Source organism: Lipophrys pholis, assembly GCF_963383615.2.
Source record: "Lipophrys pholis genome assembly, chromosome: 18".
Classification (NCBI taxonomy): domain Eukaryota; kingdom Metazoa; phylum Chordata; class Actinopteri; order Blenniiformes; family Blenniidae; genus Lipophrys; species Lipophrys pholis.
In genome coordinates this window covers 20,250,863-20,265,960 of record NC_137646.1, presented here as the reverse complement: position 1 = coordinate 20,265,960, position 15,098 = coordinate 20,250,863, and the positions used below count along the sequence as shown (strand labels likewise).

General features: G+C 40.9%; 1 protein-coding gene across 2 annotated transcripts in view; it reads left to right on the top strand.

Moving 5' to 3' along the window:
* pcxb (pyruvate carboxylase b) overlaps positions 1–15,098 on the top strand; it is a 312,252-nt gene that overhangs the window by 96,541 nt on the left and 200,613 nt on the right. For both annotated transcript variants that reach the window (XM_080486361.1, XM_080486362.1), the window contains exon 11: positions 777–939. In XM_080486361.1, coding sequence (XP_080342487.1) covers positions 777–939 — 163 coding nt within the window. The remainder of the gene's footprint in view (positions 1–776; positions 940–15,098) is intronic.

Sequence of the window (15,098 nt, the reverse complement as noted above, 5' to 3'; positions counted from 1 at the left end):
GTAGCCTTGAAGTTATAGAAAATAAACGGACTGTTTTATTGACAATAATAAAAAGTGAAAAGACACACTGACAGTACAGTTTCTCTGAGTGAGCCAGTGGAGCTGAAAGGGAGCAATCTTGTGCTATTTGTCAAGTCCTATTTGACTGGTTGACTTATTGGCTGCCGGTTCTGTCATTATTCACAGAAATGCATCAAACACAAACCTGATGTCTTTGCAAACCTATGTCCACATCGTTTTGAATAAAGACTCCACAATTTCATGGTCTAGTTCTTAGGAACTGGAAACGTTTTGCCTCCGACTTTGTCGCGCCACAGAATCAGGTGAACGCGGGGAAACGTCATCGCTTCTCCGGAAATTCTAACAACAATGTGCTGCCGATTTGTCTCTTGGGTGAGGTTATGAGAGTAACATTTTGATGCTGGTTCCCTTGGAGCTTTTGTTTCAGCAACATAGAATTATTGCTGACGTTTCAAAGCCATCAACGAGGGACTGTTTTCTTGTCATGCATCACAGATTCATTTGCTCCAGGGACGGGAGCTTCGGAAAAGTGACTTCCACTCCAACTCCAACCCCCTTTCCGTCCTGATTTTAGGCAAAGAATAGCTGGAAATCTTTTACCCTCTCTAAATGGCTTTGCCGGTCATTTAAGCCTTGGTGTAAGTGTGTAGAAAAAAGGCTCTCTACAGCGATATCAGAGGAAATTAAGGGCTATTCACACCGTATTCAGGTTGTCCGTCAATTTACTCACCTCATCACCTCTCTCTCGACAACAGTGTGGACCTGGTACATGCCCAGCTGCACGTGTGCGAGGGCCGGAGCCTGCCGGAGCTCGGCCTCAAACAAGACAAGATCAGAGTGAACGGCTGCGCCATCCAGTGCAGAGTGACAACCGAGGACCCAGCCAGAGGCTTCCAACCAGACACGGGAAGAATCGAGGTAGGATTTGTCCTAAAATGACTCCTCAGACCGTCGCTGTTTTGTGGGAACTACTGTTGACAATGCTGCATGTCACTGCGCTGGACAGTGAAGGATGTCTGCAAGCTGAGACTGTTTGATTTGAAAACACTCTACGCATATGTTTAGTCAATGCTAATGTCAGAAATTAGGCGGGAAAACAACAGAAAACGGGTCACTACCTGTGTGAAGTTTCCATGTTCGTCTTTTCACTCACTTAGGATCTTTGCTCAGGCCATAGTCCTGCATGGATGTTAGTTGTTAGAGTTAGTTAGTCCTGTAAGTCTGACTAAAGAGAGGTTATAATATAGAATGAGGAGGGATCAGACATTTCAAGCAGTTGATTTGTTTAGAAATCACATCTTGTACATTCTTTTATTAATAAATATTTTCAAGAAATAGGTAAATACAAGATCATTTAGTTCCACACTTTGTCTGGATGAAGCGATAAAATAAATAAAAACTTAAAATGGGTTACATACTTCTCAGATTGGAAGATCTTTAGGATTGTTTCACCCTAATAAATGTTTTATACCAATCAAATCAAACCACCCACTCTCCAATAAAAGCCGTTGCCTCTGGAATCCATGAAAATGTTGAATGTAAATGTTTGGGGGTTTGTAATTTCATTGATCCCTTCAGTGGGCTCTTGTAATTATGTCAGAATCGATAAAGAAAATGAGGTGAAAACGGTTTAAATTAACTTTGAAAGGTGTGATTGGGGTGATACAAACACCACCCATCGTCACTGAGAACTGCTTTAGTAGAATTTAGTCCAAATGGTCACAGCTCCACCAGAAAACAGAACTCCCAGTACTCGTAAATAATAATGTGTACTCTTAAAAATGAACATTGTTTATTTTTTTTTGTTATGTTTGCATGTTGAAGCCAATGTCAGAGATTTGTTCTTTCTTCATTTTTGAGAAATTAGTAACATATATGAAATAGCCTAAGTGTAAGAACAGATTAAGGTTTATTACCATGAAACATTGCTACAACAAAGAAATGATACCGAAACACATACTTTTTGTAAGTATTTAGCATAATGAAAGCCTGTGAGGTCAGTGGCTGCAGTCAAGGTTTTACATAACATTAAGGGTAATGCAGTATTCCTTCTCAAGGAAACCACCACTTATCATCTTTTCTGGCTTTTCTATGATCATATCTCCTCGTTTTAAATTTCTTATGATCTCCGCCACATGTCGAGAACTCATAAAAGGAATATTCTATGTAGGCCCACACAGATCTATATGGGCTCTGAGAGCAGGATACTATGGATTCACATTTCTATTCAATTTAGTGGGAGATACACTCAACTGGCCTCGACTTCAGGAGCACTGCGCTCGTACTGGTTTCGAATTCCCTGTTGCTGTCAGAATGGCTTCAGTTATTTTTGGCATGTATTCAGTATACCTCTGTGCTTGTATTATTTATGAAGTCGACCTTCCTCTGAGATTTTACTCCATCTAAACATGACAGCTCCACACACTTGTCGTAGATTTGTCGCCTGCACGTTTCATGATGTGACGCTTCAGTTCCAGTACTTCCCCGAAGAAGCTCTGGTGGATTGAGCTCTGGTGACTGGTGAGGCTGTTTGAGTCCAGGGGAGTCACCGTGGCGCTAAAGAAATCATGTGATTGTGTTGTAGTTACTGTTGCACGACGATACAGTGCAATTAGAAAGAGATGGATATGGTCAGCAAAAAAACTAAACATTTTCCCCCTAACATCACGGTACCACAACTGGTTTTTAGCCGTCTTGTTGTTTTCATTTTTTTTTGTTTGGACGCTAGACTCGTGTTCAAAAAGTAAATATGACTCAAATTTAAACAGCTTAAAAATTTTGAAAAGCTCAAATATTTAAAATGGCTAAAATAGCCTTGGGGAATTTTCTGAATGGGGAAAAACAAGCTGAATATGTAAGTCAAACAAGTTCAAATGAAACGCTAAGATCACTAAAACCAATATTAAATAGCTAAAATAGCTAAAACTACTTAAACCCAAGGTATTATAATAATAATAATTAAAAAACACTGGTCGAAAGAGTTGGCGAAAATAGCTAGAAGGCTGAATCCACTGAAATGGCTATAAAACGACAAAAAAACCAGCAAGATAACATGTAATCATGAAAACTGTATTTTAAGAGCCGAGTCATCCTTGTTGTAAAGGTTCAACAGGTTTAGCAGATTTAGATTGATGTAAAAGTGGCAAAAAAAGTCTCTTTTGGTCACATAATAGTAACACATAAAGGTTTTAAAATAGAGAGAAGATCAGTGCATTAAAAATGATCTCAAGAGTCTTATAATGGTTTTATCTCTCGCGGTTTCACCAGAAAATGACCTGTCTTAACTTCCAGATATATTAAGTCTAATCAACTGAAACTGGGAGTGGAGCCTGAAAGCTGAAGGTTCTACCTCCTGTTCTACTTCTAGAAACTTCAGTGACCTCCAGTATCCCCACACAAAGAGGACAAAGTGTTCTGATGGTTTAATATGAGACTAATGGCTCTTTAAGACATGATGGAGCCTCTTATAACACTTTTCCGTGCTTTTATTGTTAAGTTTTAGTGACCTCAGGCCAGAAGCTGTCTCAGTTTGGAAGTGACACCCAGCGCGGCCCTCTGCCCCTGCGGTCTCATGTGTGGTCCTTTTAGAGATGCGCCGATGCATACCTTGGCTATAACAAGTGGCTCTTTGAATCCCAGTTGACCCTTTGTCATCTTGAATTAGTCAGGCCTTTTTAGTCTGAAAACATAACATTTTCTACTGGAAATCGTCGCTCACCTGACTTTGTTTTTCTACTCTGCGAAACCCGAGAGATGCTTTCCTGAAAATCCCACCTGAACATCTAAATCACCAGACTGTTTAAACTGGGCCTGTACCATGTGACCGGTTAATTAGATTTGAGCATAAACGAGCATGTGCTATTGTGGCTATTGGGGTACTGGTGTGGGCCGTGTGCGTCGGGATCCGGCGGGGAGCGTTCCCATGTGTCCCTGTGCGAAAATGAAAGTGACTTTGTTTGACACCGGTCACACATGAGGAAGCACAGAGGTCAGTAATGCGAGTGCTGTGTGTATCCATCCACAGGCACATAACCGCCATGTCTGCCCGCCATATATGCCATTGCTCTGCAGATGTCTCTCTGCTTGATGAAGTCTGATCCCCAGATGCCATTGCTGTCAGGTCCTTTTTGCCCTTATACCCCCCCCCCCCCCCCAAAAGCCTGTACACCCGCCCACTCCTCCTCTCCTCCTGTATTGCTCTCTTTCACCTCCTCTCCTTTTCTTAAGTCTGCTTTCTTGCTGATTCGCCATTAACTTTTATAGGCACTAACGTTGTCAGAATGCGCTTTACAAATAATTAAATGGTAATGAAAGACAATTTAGAGCAATAAAATAGCAAATTAGAACTGAACCGTACTTGAATAACATAAAAACAACAACAACAAAAAACTGTGTCTTTAGTTTGTTTTTGGTAATTGTTTTTTTTTTTTTTTTTAAGAGAAGCAGGTGGACACAGAGTGGTGCTCAGGTCTCAATGGTTCAGTGGCCATGCATATTATTTATTTATTAAAGTTCAGACTGCAGTGAATGCAAGAGGAAAATGAAATTAGCAATACTTTCTTAACACAGATGAGCTGGGGAAAAAAAAAGTGAGGTTTAGCCTTTAGAATACTGTAAATTACCACAAATGAAACTAATCAATGATATATTGTGTGTTTTTCCACACTGCAGTTAGAAAAAGCGAGCCGGTTTAAATCACCGTAACTTGGAGTATTCACATCACTTTAATCTGCTCTAGAAAAGACATGATAAAAACAAGCTCTTGTATGGATTATTTTCAAAACATCAGCTCCTACTCTTGTTGAACATGGCGACGCCTATGGTTTTTGTGTTAGCTGTGTTCGGGGTTTCTTAATTAAACATGAAATTCACTCCAGAAGTGGCTCGTCATTACCTGTACTATTTTCGCACATGCAGAAAAACATCAATATACTTGGAGGAAACACTTCCATATGTTTGTATGATTTCTCATCATGTGACAAAAGGAGATTATGAATAATCTGATATGTTGACCGGATTTTTCGTGCACATGTAAAGGTAGCCGGTAAATAAAAAAAGGACTCTTTGGTTTGCGTTCTTCCCTTCGCTCTACTGTGAGTAAAATGCTGCCTCGTCACTCGACACGCTGATTTTTGGCTTCCTGTGCTGATTGAATTAGACTTGCACTGATGGCTTCCCTATCAAACAAATCTGTCTCCTGCTTCCAATCGAAAATGGGAAAATGAATAGTTGTGTTGTGCGCATGGATTTATTTAAAGGGAATTGAAGTCTATTAATTTCTTTTTTCTCTCCCAGGGGCAATTATTTTAGTTTAATAGCAGTTTATGCGCCACAGATATAACCTGACTCTATCATCACATTTAAGCTTATTTTGAGCTGTATTGAAATAAACGGCACATATTTCTGACTCGCACCTGATTTGTGATGGCATGCCGAAACATTAACGCTATTTGAATAACATCTACATGATGTGGCACTCTCACTTAGAGGCTGCATCACTTCTGTGAAAATTGGCTGCGAAGTGCAGCGCGTGGAATAACTGGTGACCTTTTCTACTTCAAGGACTTTCCATCTTGTCTCCATATTTGTTTTTTGTCTCTGCCACCTCCTCACCTACCACTCGCCTTAAAATAATGTACATATTTCACACATCCTTATCGCTCCCTTATAAAAAAAAAAAAAAACCACCCATTCCCCTTCCACCCTCTTTCATTTCCTATTTTCTCCTTTTCAACACCATTTATTTGTGCTGTTGAGCCAGGGAACATACCAAGCGCAGGTCAGCTCGGCGCCAGCCCCTCCCACCGTCGCCATGCAATATGAATGAACCAAACACAATCAACAGAGCAAAGCTTGGATGGAGGAATGCCACGTTTGAGGGACACATGAATAAATCATCAGCGAAGGGCTCTAAGAAGGTCAGAGACGGAGCAGCACAGTGGAAAGTGGAAGGAAAAAAAAAAAAAAGTTCTCACGCTGTAGGGGTTTTTAGTCACTGGGGGGTATCCAGTGCAGGATGGGTAATTGGTTCAGGGTCTGTACGTTCTTAAAGGCCTAATATGTGGCGACGTGGTGCCCAAGCCCAAGAGGAGTAAATCATGTTTTTTTTTCGAGCAGATTTTAAGTTGGTTAGTTGTTGTGGCATCAAACTTTAAACTCACTCATGTGGCTGGATAAACGGATGAAAATGGCTCCACAACTCCACGAGCAAAGGGTGATCAAACTCTACAAACTAACAACATCCACTCCCACATACACAGTGATGACGCAAGGAAATGTAATTTTCGCCATCGGAGGGCTAAAGGCCTCGAGTAAATCGACCACAACCATTTCTGATCATGGCGATTAATCAAATGTAAAGCTCTGCCTATATACATGCATTTGATTCCAGTAATCGAGTTGTCATTGATACCTGGTTCAAAAGTGGTTGAAGCGATCATCCATCCGACAGTTACCTATGAGGCCAATGACTTCTGTATTATTTTAGAAGAGAGAAAGTGGGAGAGCGCCACAGAGAGGGCAGAGTTTGGATTCTTCCAGCTTTGCGAGTGTGAAACCAAAGCACAATGACTGTTTTTGATAAACACTCTCATTTTGCATTTGAGTTCATACTCGAAACAGCATCCACAACAAAACATTTTGAACCCCCCCCTCCCCTTCTTTTCTTTTTTAATGGAGATTCCTGTTTTAGCTGTGAAATCTGTGCAAGCGCACGTTCCGGGAAGATTACTGTATTATCTGAACACCGTAATTCTCTTGTCTGCTTCGATATCATTAGTAATACCTTCCGATGTGATGCATTTTGGTGCAACCTTTTATTATAGTTTTAAAACCAGTGCTTTGTTATGATCGGGGGAATTGTGACTCAACTCAAAACATGTAGCAGTAAGAATCTAATAAGCGTACCACCAAAATACTTTACTTGTATGAGTTTGATATTTGGACATTTTCAACTTGGATTTGATTAAAAATGAATTCTTTTAAATCTATAATCACATACAATACTGTGAACTAGGTCGTAAGTTGTTTTTAATTGGTTTTCCTGAGTGAAGGAGCTTTACTGCAGCTCAGGGAGGAATAAACGCGCTCTGGTAACGCTGGAGAAAAAAAATGTTGCACACAGTGTGACTCACATTAAACATCCGTGTGATTTTGACTTGTACTTTCCATGTTACCTTTCGCAGTAACGGGAATTAGTTTAGCCGTTATCCAATGATACGTACGTCTACGGTTTCCTTATTTCCTCTCTGCTCAGATTTATCACCAGCTGCTTAACTTCTGCGTCACCTCAGTTCGTGTGAGATGGACTTGAAAAAGACGTCAATGCTTTGGACTCATGAGGCAGTGTGGCGCGACGCAAACACAATGCGGCGCTAAGAGACGAAGTACGTAGAGATTCCAGTTTGGTTATGGGGAGTGCATTGAGGAGTGATGGATGTCGTAGTGCGAGGGCAGCGGCCGCCTCGTCGGCAGTATGACGGCGAGGGATGGACCGCGCACTTCAGAATCAAGGAAGACGGGAGGCGAGAGGCAGAGTATTAAAGCAGCACCTTGACATTTTGCGTTTGATTCTATTTTTCTTGCGGCGGGCACACGTCACACCTGCTGTATCCACCAGTCCTTTTGGCACATAAGCTCTGTGATCAGTTTAGCTTTGCGCGAGACGTGAAGGTGATTCCATGAAGCACAAGTGGCGAGAGCCTTTCCTCCCATAGTGTGATAAGTGGATGATGAAGACAATTTACTGGAGCTTGAAATCACGTTACTGTGGTAAACTAAAGATGAGTAAATGTTGTGACTTTGTTGTTCACAGCTGGAAGAACAGGAGGGATGGATTGGACCGTTTTTCCTACTGTACAGAGTGAATGAAATAGGTGCTTGTTTCACACTTATCTCCATCTATAGGCGAGTGCAGTAAAAAGTGCATTGCACTCACCATTCAGCTGTTTACACCTTTTGATCTGTTTAGACGAATATTAAAAATTAGTCCACCATGGCCCGCAGCTCTCTCTTTCTGTCCTCAGTCCTTTATTTATCCATCACACCTTTTCACATATATGAATGTTGTCATTTAAATTTGTTCCGACACCCTTTAATTCCTACTTTAGATTTTTATAAGGTGAGATGGAACTATATACAAATTCACCATAATGTATAAAGCATATATTACCGTAATTGCAGTATTGTCACCGAAATAATTAACAACTCCCTTTTTAAAAGCCACAAAAGCTCCTTTATCAACCCTACTTTTCATGTATTCCTCCATTACATGCTATATCCATTACTGCACTTCTTCTATGCCGTGTTGAGGACAGGGTTCATCCTGAAAACGCCAATTATTGACAGATTGACATTCATACCTGTAGATACTTTAGATTCAGCAATTAAGCTATAACACATGTTTTGAATCTGTGAGAATCTGAGATGTGAAAGGCCGTTTCACTTTGAAATAATAAAACAATGGGAATTTACTGCAGTGGCTGGTTCAAGGATGTTCTTCAGGATTCACTTCGTCAACTCGAAACTGCATTTACAATGTACGTATTTGCCAAAAAAAACCCTCAAACTAATTGACCGTTTACTTCATTTAATGGTAGATATTTGTTTGTTGATGAAGAACTTCTATCTCTTCTTCAATAAATTAAAATACAATTTTAGCACACACAGATTCAGGATGTTTATTGTGAACAGCAGATAAACAAGGGTTTACAGCATGCAATAAAACTCAGTTTATGTCTCCTTTCCCAGCATGTAACAGTTTTTTATTTTTATTTTATTAAAGAAATGTACAGTAAAGTGCATGAAAAAATAAGTAAAACCTCTGATCCGGTTATAAAGATGTAGATATAAGAGTGAGGAAGACAGTGCAAATACAGAAACGATTCAAAAAGAGATCTGTTCACAAAGTATTATAAACTGCTTATCTAAAGATTCATCGCATTTATGGGAATGAGGAATCTGATGTGTTGCATGCACGCAATAAGAATAGGTAGACTTTGATTGTGGAGGATCAGAAATTGAATTGTGTTTACGATAGGAAGGTCACCCAGGGTGAACACCCGCCATGTCTGCGCTGTGAGTTGCGATGACGTGTCGCGTGGCCCCTGCTGAAGAGAACAGAAAAAAATAAAAGCTACATTTGAGCAAACTCTGAGATAAATGCCACCACATACATATTCATGCGGAGTCGGAATACTCCCACAACATCAGTAAAAATGCGACAACAGCTGCCTTTATCCACACACCGGTTTATCAAACGCAGAGTTGTCGGGGTTTTGGAGTCGATCCAAGCTGTCTGCGGGAGGGAGGGAGGGAGGGTGGGAGGGAGGGAGGGAGGGGGGTAGGGGGGGTACAACCTGGACAGGTGGCCAGTTCATCACAGAGACAACCACACACACTCACATTCACAGCTTTGGGCCATTTAACACTCATCAATTAACTCAAAATGCATATTTTGCCACTATAGGAGGAAACCAGAGATGTCAGAGGAAAAAAAAAAACAAACCCCCCACAGGGAAAACATGCAAACTGGAAGGGAGAGTACTCAGAAGTACATCACAATGGAGCTACAGCCTTTCTCTGAAAACAAAAGTGCTTCACATTTAAACTGTGAGTGGCGGAATTAGGAAAAAAATACATTCTGACAATTATCCCATAAAGTGCACATTTCAGTTTATAGATACTTTTCTTCCACTTGTATAGCTGCTTGCTTCTAACGAGGACACCGTTGACATTTTAGTACTTGTTTTAGTGTAGTTTCACCGGCATAACATTGTTTCATCTCCTGCCAATTAAGAATGAAGGTTATCTGAATTTCTCATGAACCTGGTTTGCATTAAAAAAAAAAAAAAAAAGTCATCATGTAAACAATTAAAGCAGCGGCCATTTCATCAATGTTTTGCATCCCTTAATGTTGAAGGATCTCTTACTACCCTTCCTCTCTTAGATTTGTCTTTCTTCTGCTCGACTCTATCTGCACAGAAAGACTAGAGCCTGTAATGAGGCCAAATCCTGCTGTTCCTGTCTCCTCCCGGTGTTCCTATTATTCCGCCTCCTCCTGTTACTCAGCACCTCATTTCACTTCTTCCCTTTTCCTCTCTCCCACTTTACCTCGTCTCCTTCCTTCCTTCCTTCCTTCCCACTGTCATGTACAATTGACTGGACAATTTGTATTTGTTTTTTTGCATCGTAACCATGCAGCTCCAAAGGAATGTAAACTCTTACGTGAGCAGTGTTTGTTGCCTGGAGGGAGCGACAAGACCTCATTTCTTCCTTTTTTTTCATCCCCTCTTTCATTCCCTTACCAGTCCAGATTTGAATATCAGAGAAAGGGTCTCACTGCCGTCTTATAATTCGCCCCATAAATCAGTTCTCTCTCAGCGTTACTCATACCCGTCGGATTGTTCCCAACACGTATCCTTCTCTTCTTTTGTTTCTTTTATTTGCACGCATTGGCATGCATCACTCCATGTGTTAATGACAGGTTTTACATTGCTGGTTTGTGTGTGTGTTTGTGTGCGCACAATGTTTTCAGTTTGTGTGTATGTGCGCCTCGTCAATCCAAAAAAGACTTTTTGAGTTGGAAATAGGTTGAGTCCTAATTAGAGGAAGTATATTTGTCTACCGTGTCATTATTAAAAAAAAATAAATAAACAAAACACCTTCAGTTGCTCACTACAAACATCCTGCACCCCGCAATGGTTCTTAATGGCAAATTCAGCGCCATTATCTCTCATTTTCCTCATCGCCATTAACAAGCCGTCACTCACCTTTTGTAATTGGTGGTGGAAACGCCTGTGTTGTTCTGTGCTCGTTAGTTTGATGACTTCTTCCCAGGCAAGTCTGTAACTTTGTTGTTTTGAGGTTGTTTTTTTTTGTTTTCCCCCCCCTGATCCAAGCCAAATCAAGCAGACTGCAGGAGCGAAGGTATCCTGAAAACTTGCAGTGAGTAACAGCATAAAGAACAGCCAGGAAACCGAAATAGAAAGGTTAAAGGACTAAGACTGTTCACATGCCCTCCTTGTTAACTCTTGTAATTTCCCGGGCCCCCTCTGACCAGTTGTTAGAAAAGCAGAAACACACAGCAGCTGGGGGGCAAACCTCCAGCACTGTAGGCACAGGCACACTCAACTGTGTGCAGTGCAATTTCCACAGGAATGATCTTTGACCCGGGGAAGGTCGTGTGTTGGGCTCCTCGAGCGTGAGCGGACTTACTCAGGCAGTGCATGCGTGTACGGATGCGGAGTGCTCGAGTGGAAACGGAGAAAGTCTGTTTTTTTTTTTTTGTTTTTTTCTTCTTCCCTTGTAGACTTCAGGCATAGCTGTTCCAACTCTACAATTAAATCTCTTGTATTGGGTGTGATCCACTCCTATCGTCACTGTATTTTCCACCGTTCATTGTCATTGTAATTATGAGTCCAAAGTAGCCCGGCGTTCAATGGAGTGACATTGCTCTCGTTCCTTTATTAGTGCTCCCCTCCACTCAATTTTCTGCTCATGCATTCGGTGGTATTGTCCAATTACTGCCTCACTTTCTTTCCGCTTCTCTGCCTCTTTGATGGTTCTCCTTTTCTCCTCTCTGTGTGCCATCATCATTTGTAATTCATTCATCAAAGTGGCCGGACAAAAATCATTGCTAATAATATACACTCTGCCCTGAAATTACTTACGATGTAGAGTCAAAGCAGTTCTTTTTTTTTTCCCCTTCATCCCAAAACATTTAAGATGCTGAGAAACGACCTGTGTACAAGGCTTTAAATTGCTTTGCTCATATATTGGAGTCAATAGAGTCTCACCTCACAATCTAGTGTCATTCAAAGGATAAAGCTTATTGAAAATTGTGAAAACATGCATGAGAGCGCGCCCTAAAATGCCCCATCACACTCTCAATTTTCAGTTTAAGCGGTATAGATTCCACGTGTCATAAAGGAAACCCCAACTATTAACGACAATCGATGGAATAGATTTTTTTTTTTCCAATCGTTGCCGCTGCTTAGTTTCGCTCAGTTGCGTTGGTGCTCAACCTCCTCCCATCAATGAATTATTAGAGACTAGTTAAACTATTCCTGTGGGGATGATGGTCTGTTGCAGCAGCTGTTAAATACTAAAAGAAATGTTGTTTTATAAATGCTAATCTTAATCTTTGCAAATAGTTTGTCTTGAAAGCAAGTCTGACATGATTTTACAAAGAGATGAAATGATGTTCAGCTGTCAAAACTTATTTCAGTTGAATCAAATACCTTCTAAAGTAAAAAATAAAGATTAAAAAATCAGCTGACTCCGGCAAGCCATTTGCTTGTTGATAATACACAAGTACTAAGAACTCATAAATAACTAGGATTAGACAGTTCTCATCCCTCTGCTCATCTGTAGCTGTGAGTATACAGACCATAAGTAATCCATTACATGCCGATCCAATTGTAATTGTTTCATGTAAACCCTTTTATCTGATTTGATATCTGTTTATGATATAGTTGGAGTTCATGTAAACAGCACATTGGATTACTTCCCACTATCAGGGCTTTATGCGCACAGGCTTCAGACGTGTTTTATTTTTTATTTTCTTTTAGGTAAATGAAGCAGGTAAAACAGGAAACGGGTTTATTCAGTGTTCATGTAAACTCCTCTTTCATTCCCATCAACTTAAATCAGACAAAATAAGTTGGCGTGTGAACGACTCTACTGTGGCCATTTTGACCGTTTATGTAGCAGCACACTATTCAGCAGTGTTTTAACAAATCAGCCCCAATCGGTTATTTTTAAAGGAAATATTTTCTGTCATTTCCTGAAATGAGAGCTAAATAGGACCCCTGGCTTGATGTTCTCCCGCCTGCTACGATGTTGTTATGTTCTATCATTCTTAATTGATGACGGCTCCATTTCTGCATCACGCTATTCTGCGTAAACATTAATGGCAAAGTGAAAAGATGTTTTTCCAGAAACCTCCTGCTCCCCTCTCATAAAAAAAAAAAAAAAACCCACTGACATCTTGTTGCCGTATGCATTTCCCCGAGAAACGCCGTCTTCATTCCTGCCAGTATATGGTTTTTCTGTGTATGGGAGGCTCTCCTCGTCTCTGCGCTGTGTGGTCTTTTAGCTCCACTGTGCTTTTTTTTTTTTTTTTGTCCTCCTATTATCACTATCAGCCTCTTCTCCGAAGCCATTTCCATCTGCCCCGTGCACTTCCTGCTGTCGCTATCAATTTCCTCCGTGTGTTTATGCATGTGGCCCGAGCGCTCGCGTACAGGTGATGTCGATGTGCCGCGTGCATCCAGGTGTGTTCGTCTGTCTGTAATTGAATGTCCCCGCTGTTGACAAGCCTCTTTGCCACCTCATATCCCCGTCGCTGCCGTTTGTTTTTTCCAGCTGATCCTCGCTCTCCTCCCTCTCTCTCTCTCTCTCTCTCTCTCTCTCTCTCTCTCTCTCTCTCTCTCTCTAACCCTTCTCATTTATCATTCCTCCTCTGTTTCCTGTCTGATTTGTTGCCATCTCCCTGCCATCTCCCCTCCTCCGTTTCACATTTTCCTCCACAAGACTTTTTCTTTCTAGTTATTATTCACCCCCCCATCTCATCTTCCCCCCCCGTGTATCCTCCTGAGCCATCTCCCCCTCTGCTGTTAGTTGATTTGTTTCTGCAGCTTCATATTTCTTTCCATGTTTTCCTTCACTCATTTTCCCGTCGTTGTCTATTCTGTCTATTTTTTGCCTCCTTCTGTCTCCGCTCCCTGGTTTCCTCCTCTTTTTGTTCTTCCTCTTTTACCCTTCATCTCTCTCTCTCTCTCTCTCTCTCTCTCTCTCTCTCTCTCTCTCTCTCTCTCTCTCTCTCTCTCTCTCTCGTGTCGCTGGTTTGTTTTTCAGGTCGTCCTTTGCTTTTCCGTTCTTTCATCTAATTTTTACACTCTTGTTATTGTCATTCCCTTTCTTAATTCTCCTCCTGTTCCATTTATTGGTCTGTACACTTCCCTCTCTCGCGTCCTCTCCCGACTTCCATTCCCTCTCTTTTCATTGCCTCGGTGGAAATCTCCTTATTTATCGCTTTTCAGCTCCTCATACCTCTACCCCCCCCAACTCGTTTATTTCTAAATCGGATTTCTCCCTTCCCTCCATCCTCTTTGTGTACACCTGGTCCCCGTTTCCCGCCTTTTACAGTATAGCTTCCCTCTTTTTCGTCTGCAAACACTGTCCTATTTGTCATTCTGCCTCTCTCTGCAGAGTCGTATGTTCACAGTTCATGTCTTGCAGGTTTTCACGCACAGGTTAGGCAGAGGCGTGTCCTGCTTCGTCTTTGCAATTCAGCATTTTTGCACACAGAATGTATTGCTGTTGTTTATTATAGGAACAATTCTCAGTTGTGCGCTTGCCCCATTAGTTCAATTTCTTTTTCTTTAGATGGATGTATATGAGGCAACTAGCCTCAGAGAGGAAGGAGTCTCTGAATTATCCATGTGAACATGGCCCCACGTTGGTGTTTCTGCACTGAAGTATTTCAACTAACTCGATTTTTAAGGACATTTTGAAATCCTTCCTCAAGTCGCAGCACCGGAGTTGATTCACTGTGTCTCTCTGAAGTTTAATATGGTAATAATTCTATCAATAAATGTATGAGTAAATTCTTTTAGTGTTGAACGCATTCAACACTATTTCCTCTTGAAGTTTAATTCACAAATATCCTATTCCCCAAAAAAGTTGGCACAATGTGTGAAATGGAAATGGAAGAAAAATACAATTTTCGCAGTAGATAAAATATCAGAGTTTGAACAAAAGGCATTTTGCAATCTCAAAAACATTGTGACAGGGTCATGTGTACCATTGTTCTGTATCCTTTTGTTTTCATTACAATGCAAACGTCATCCCAATCTTCATCTCATTGTTTTCTTCAGAACTTTGGATTCAAATCTCACTAAGAAAGTCCTTCTGCATGGAACTAAGTTGAAATTTTAGACATATTATAAAGATTTGGTGACATTTTTGGGTGAATGGCCTTTTATATTTCATTTGATTGATTAGTCTGTGATGGATTGCAAACGTCATGACAAAGAGGCATTTTTCCTCTCCTTCCCAATAAAATTGGTCTTGAG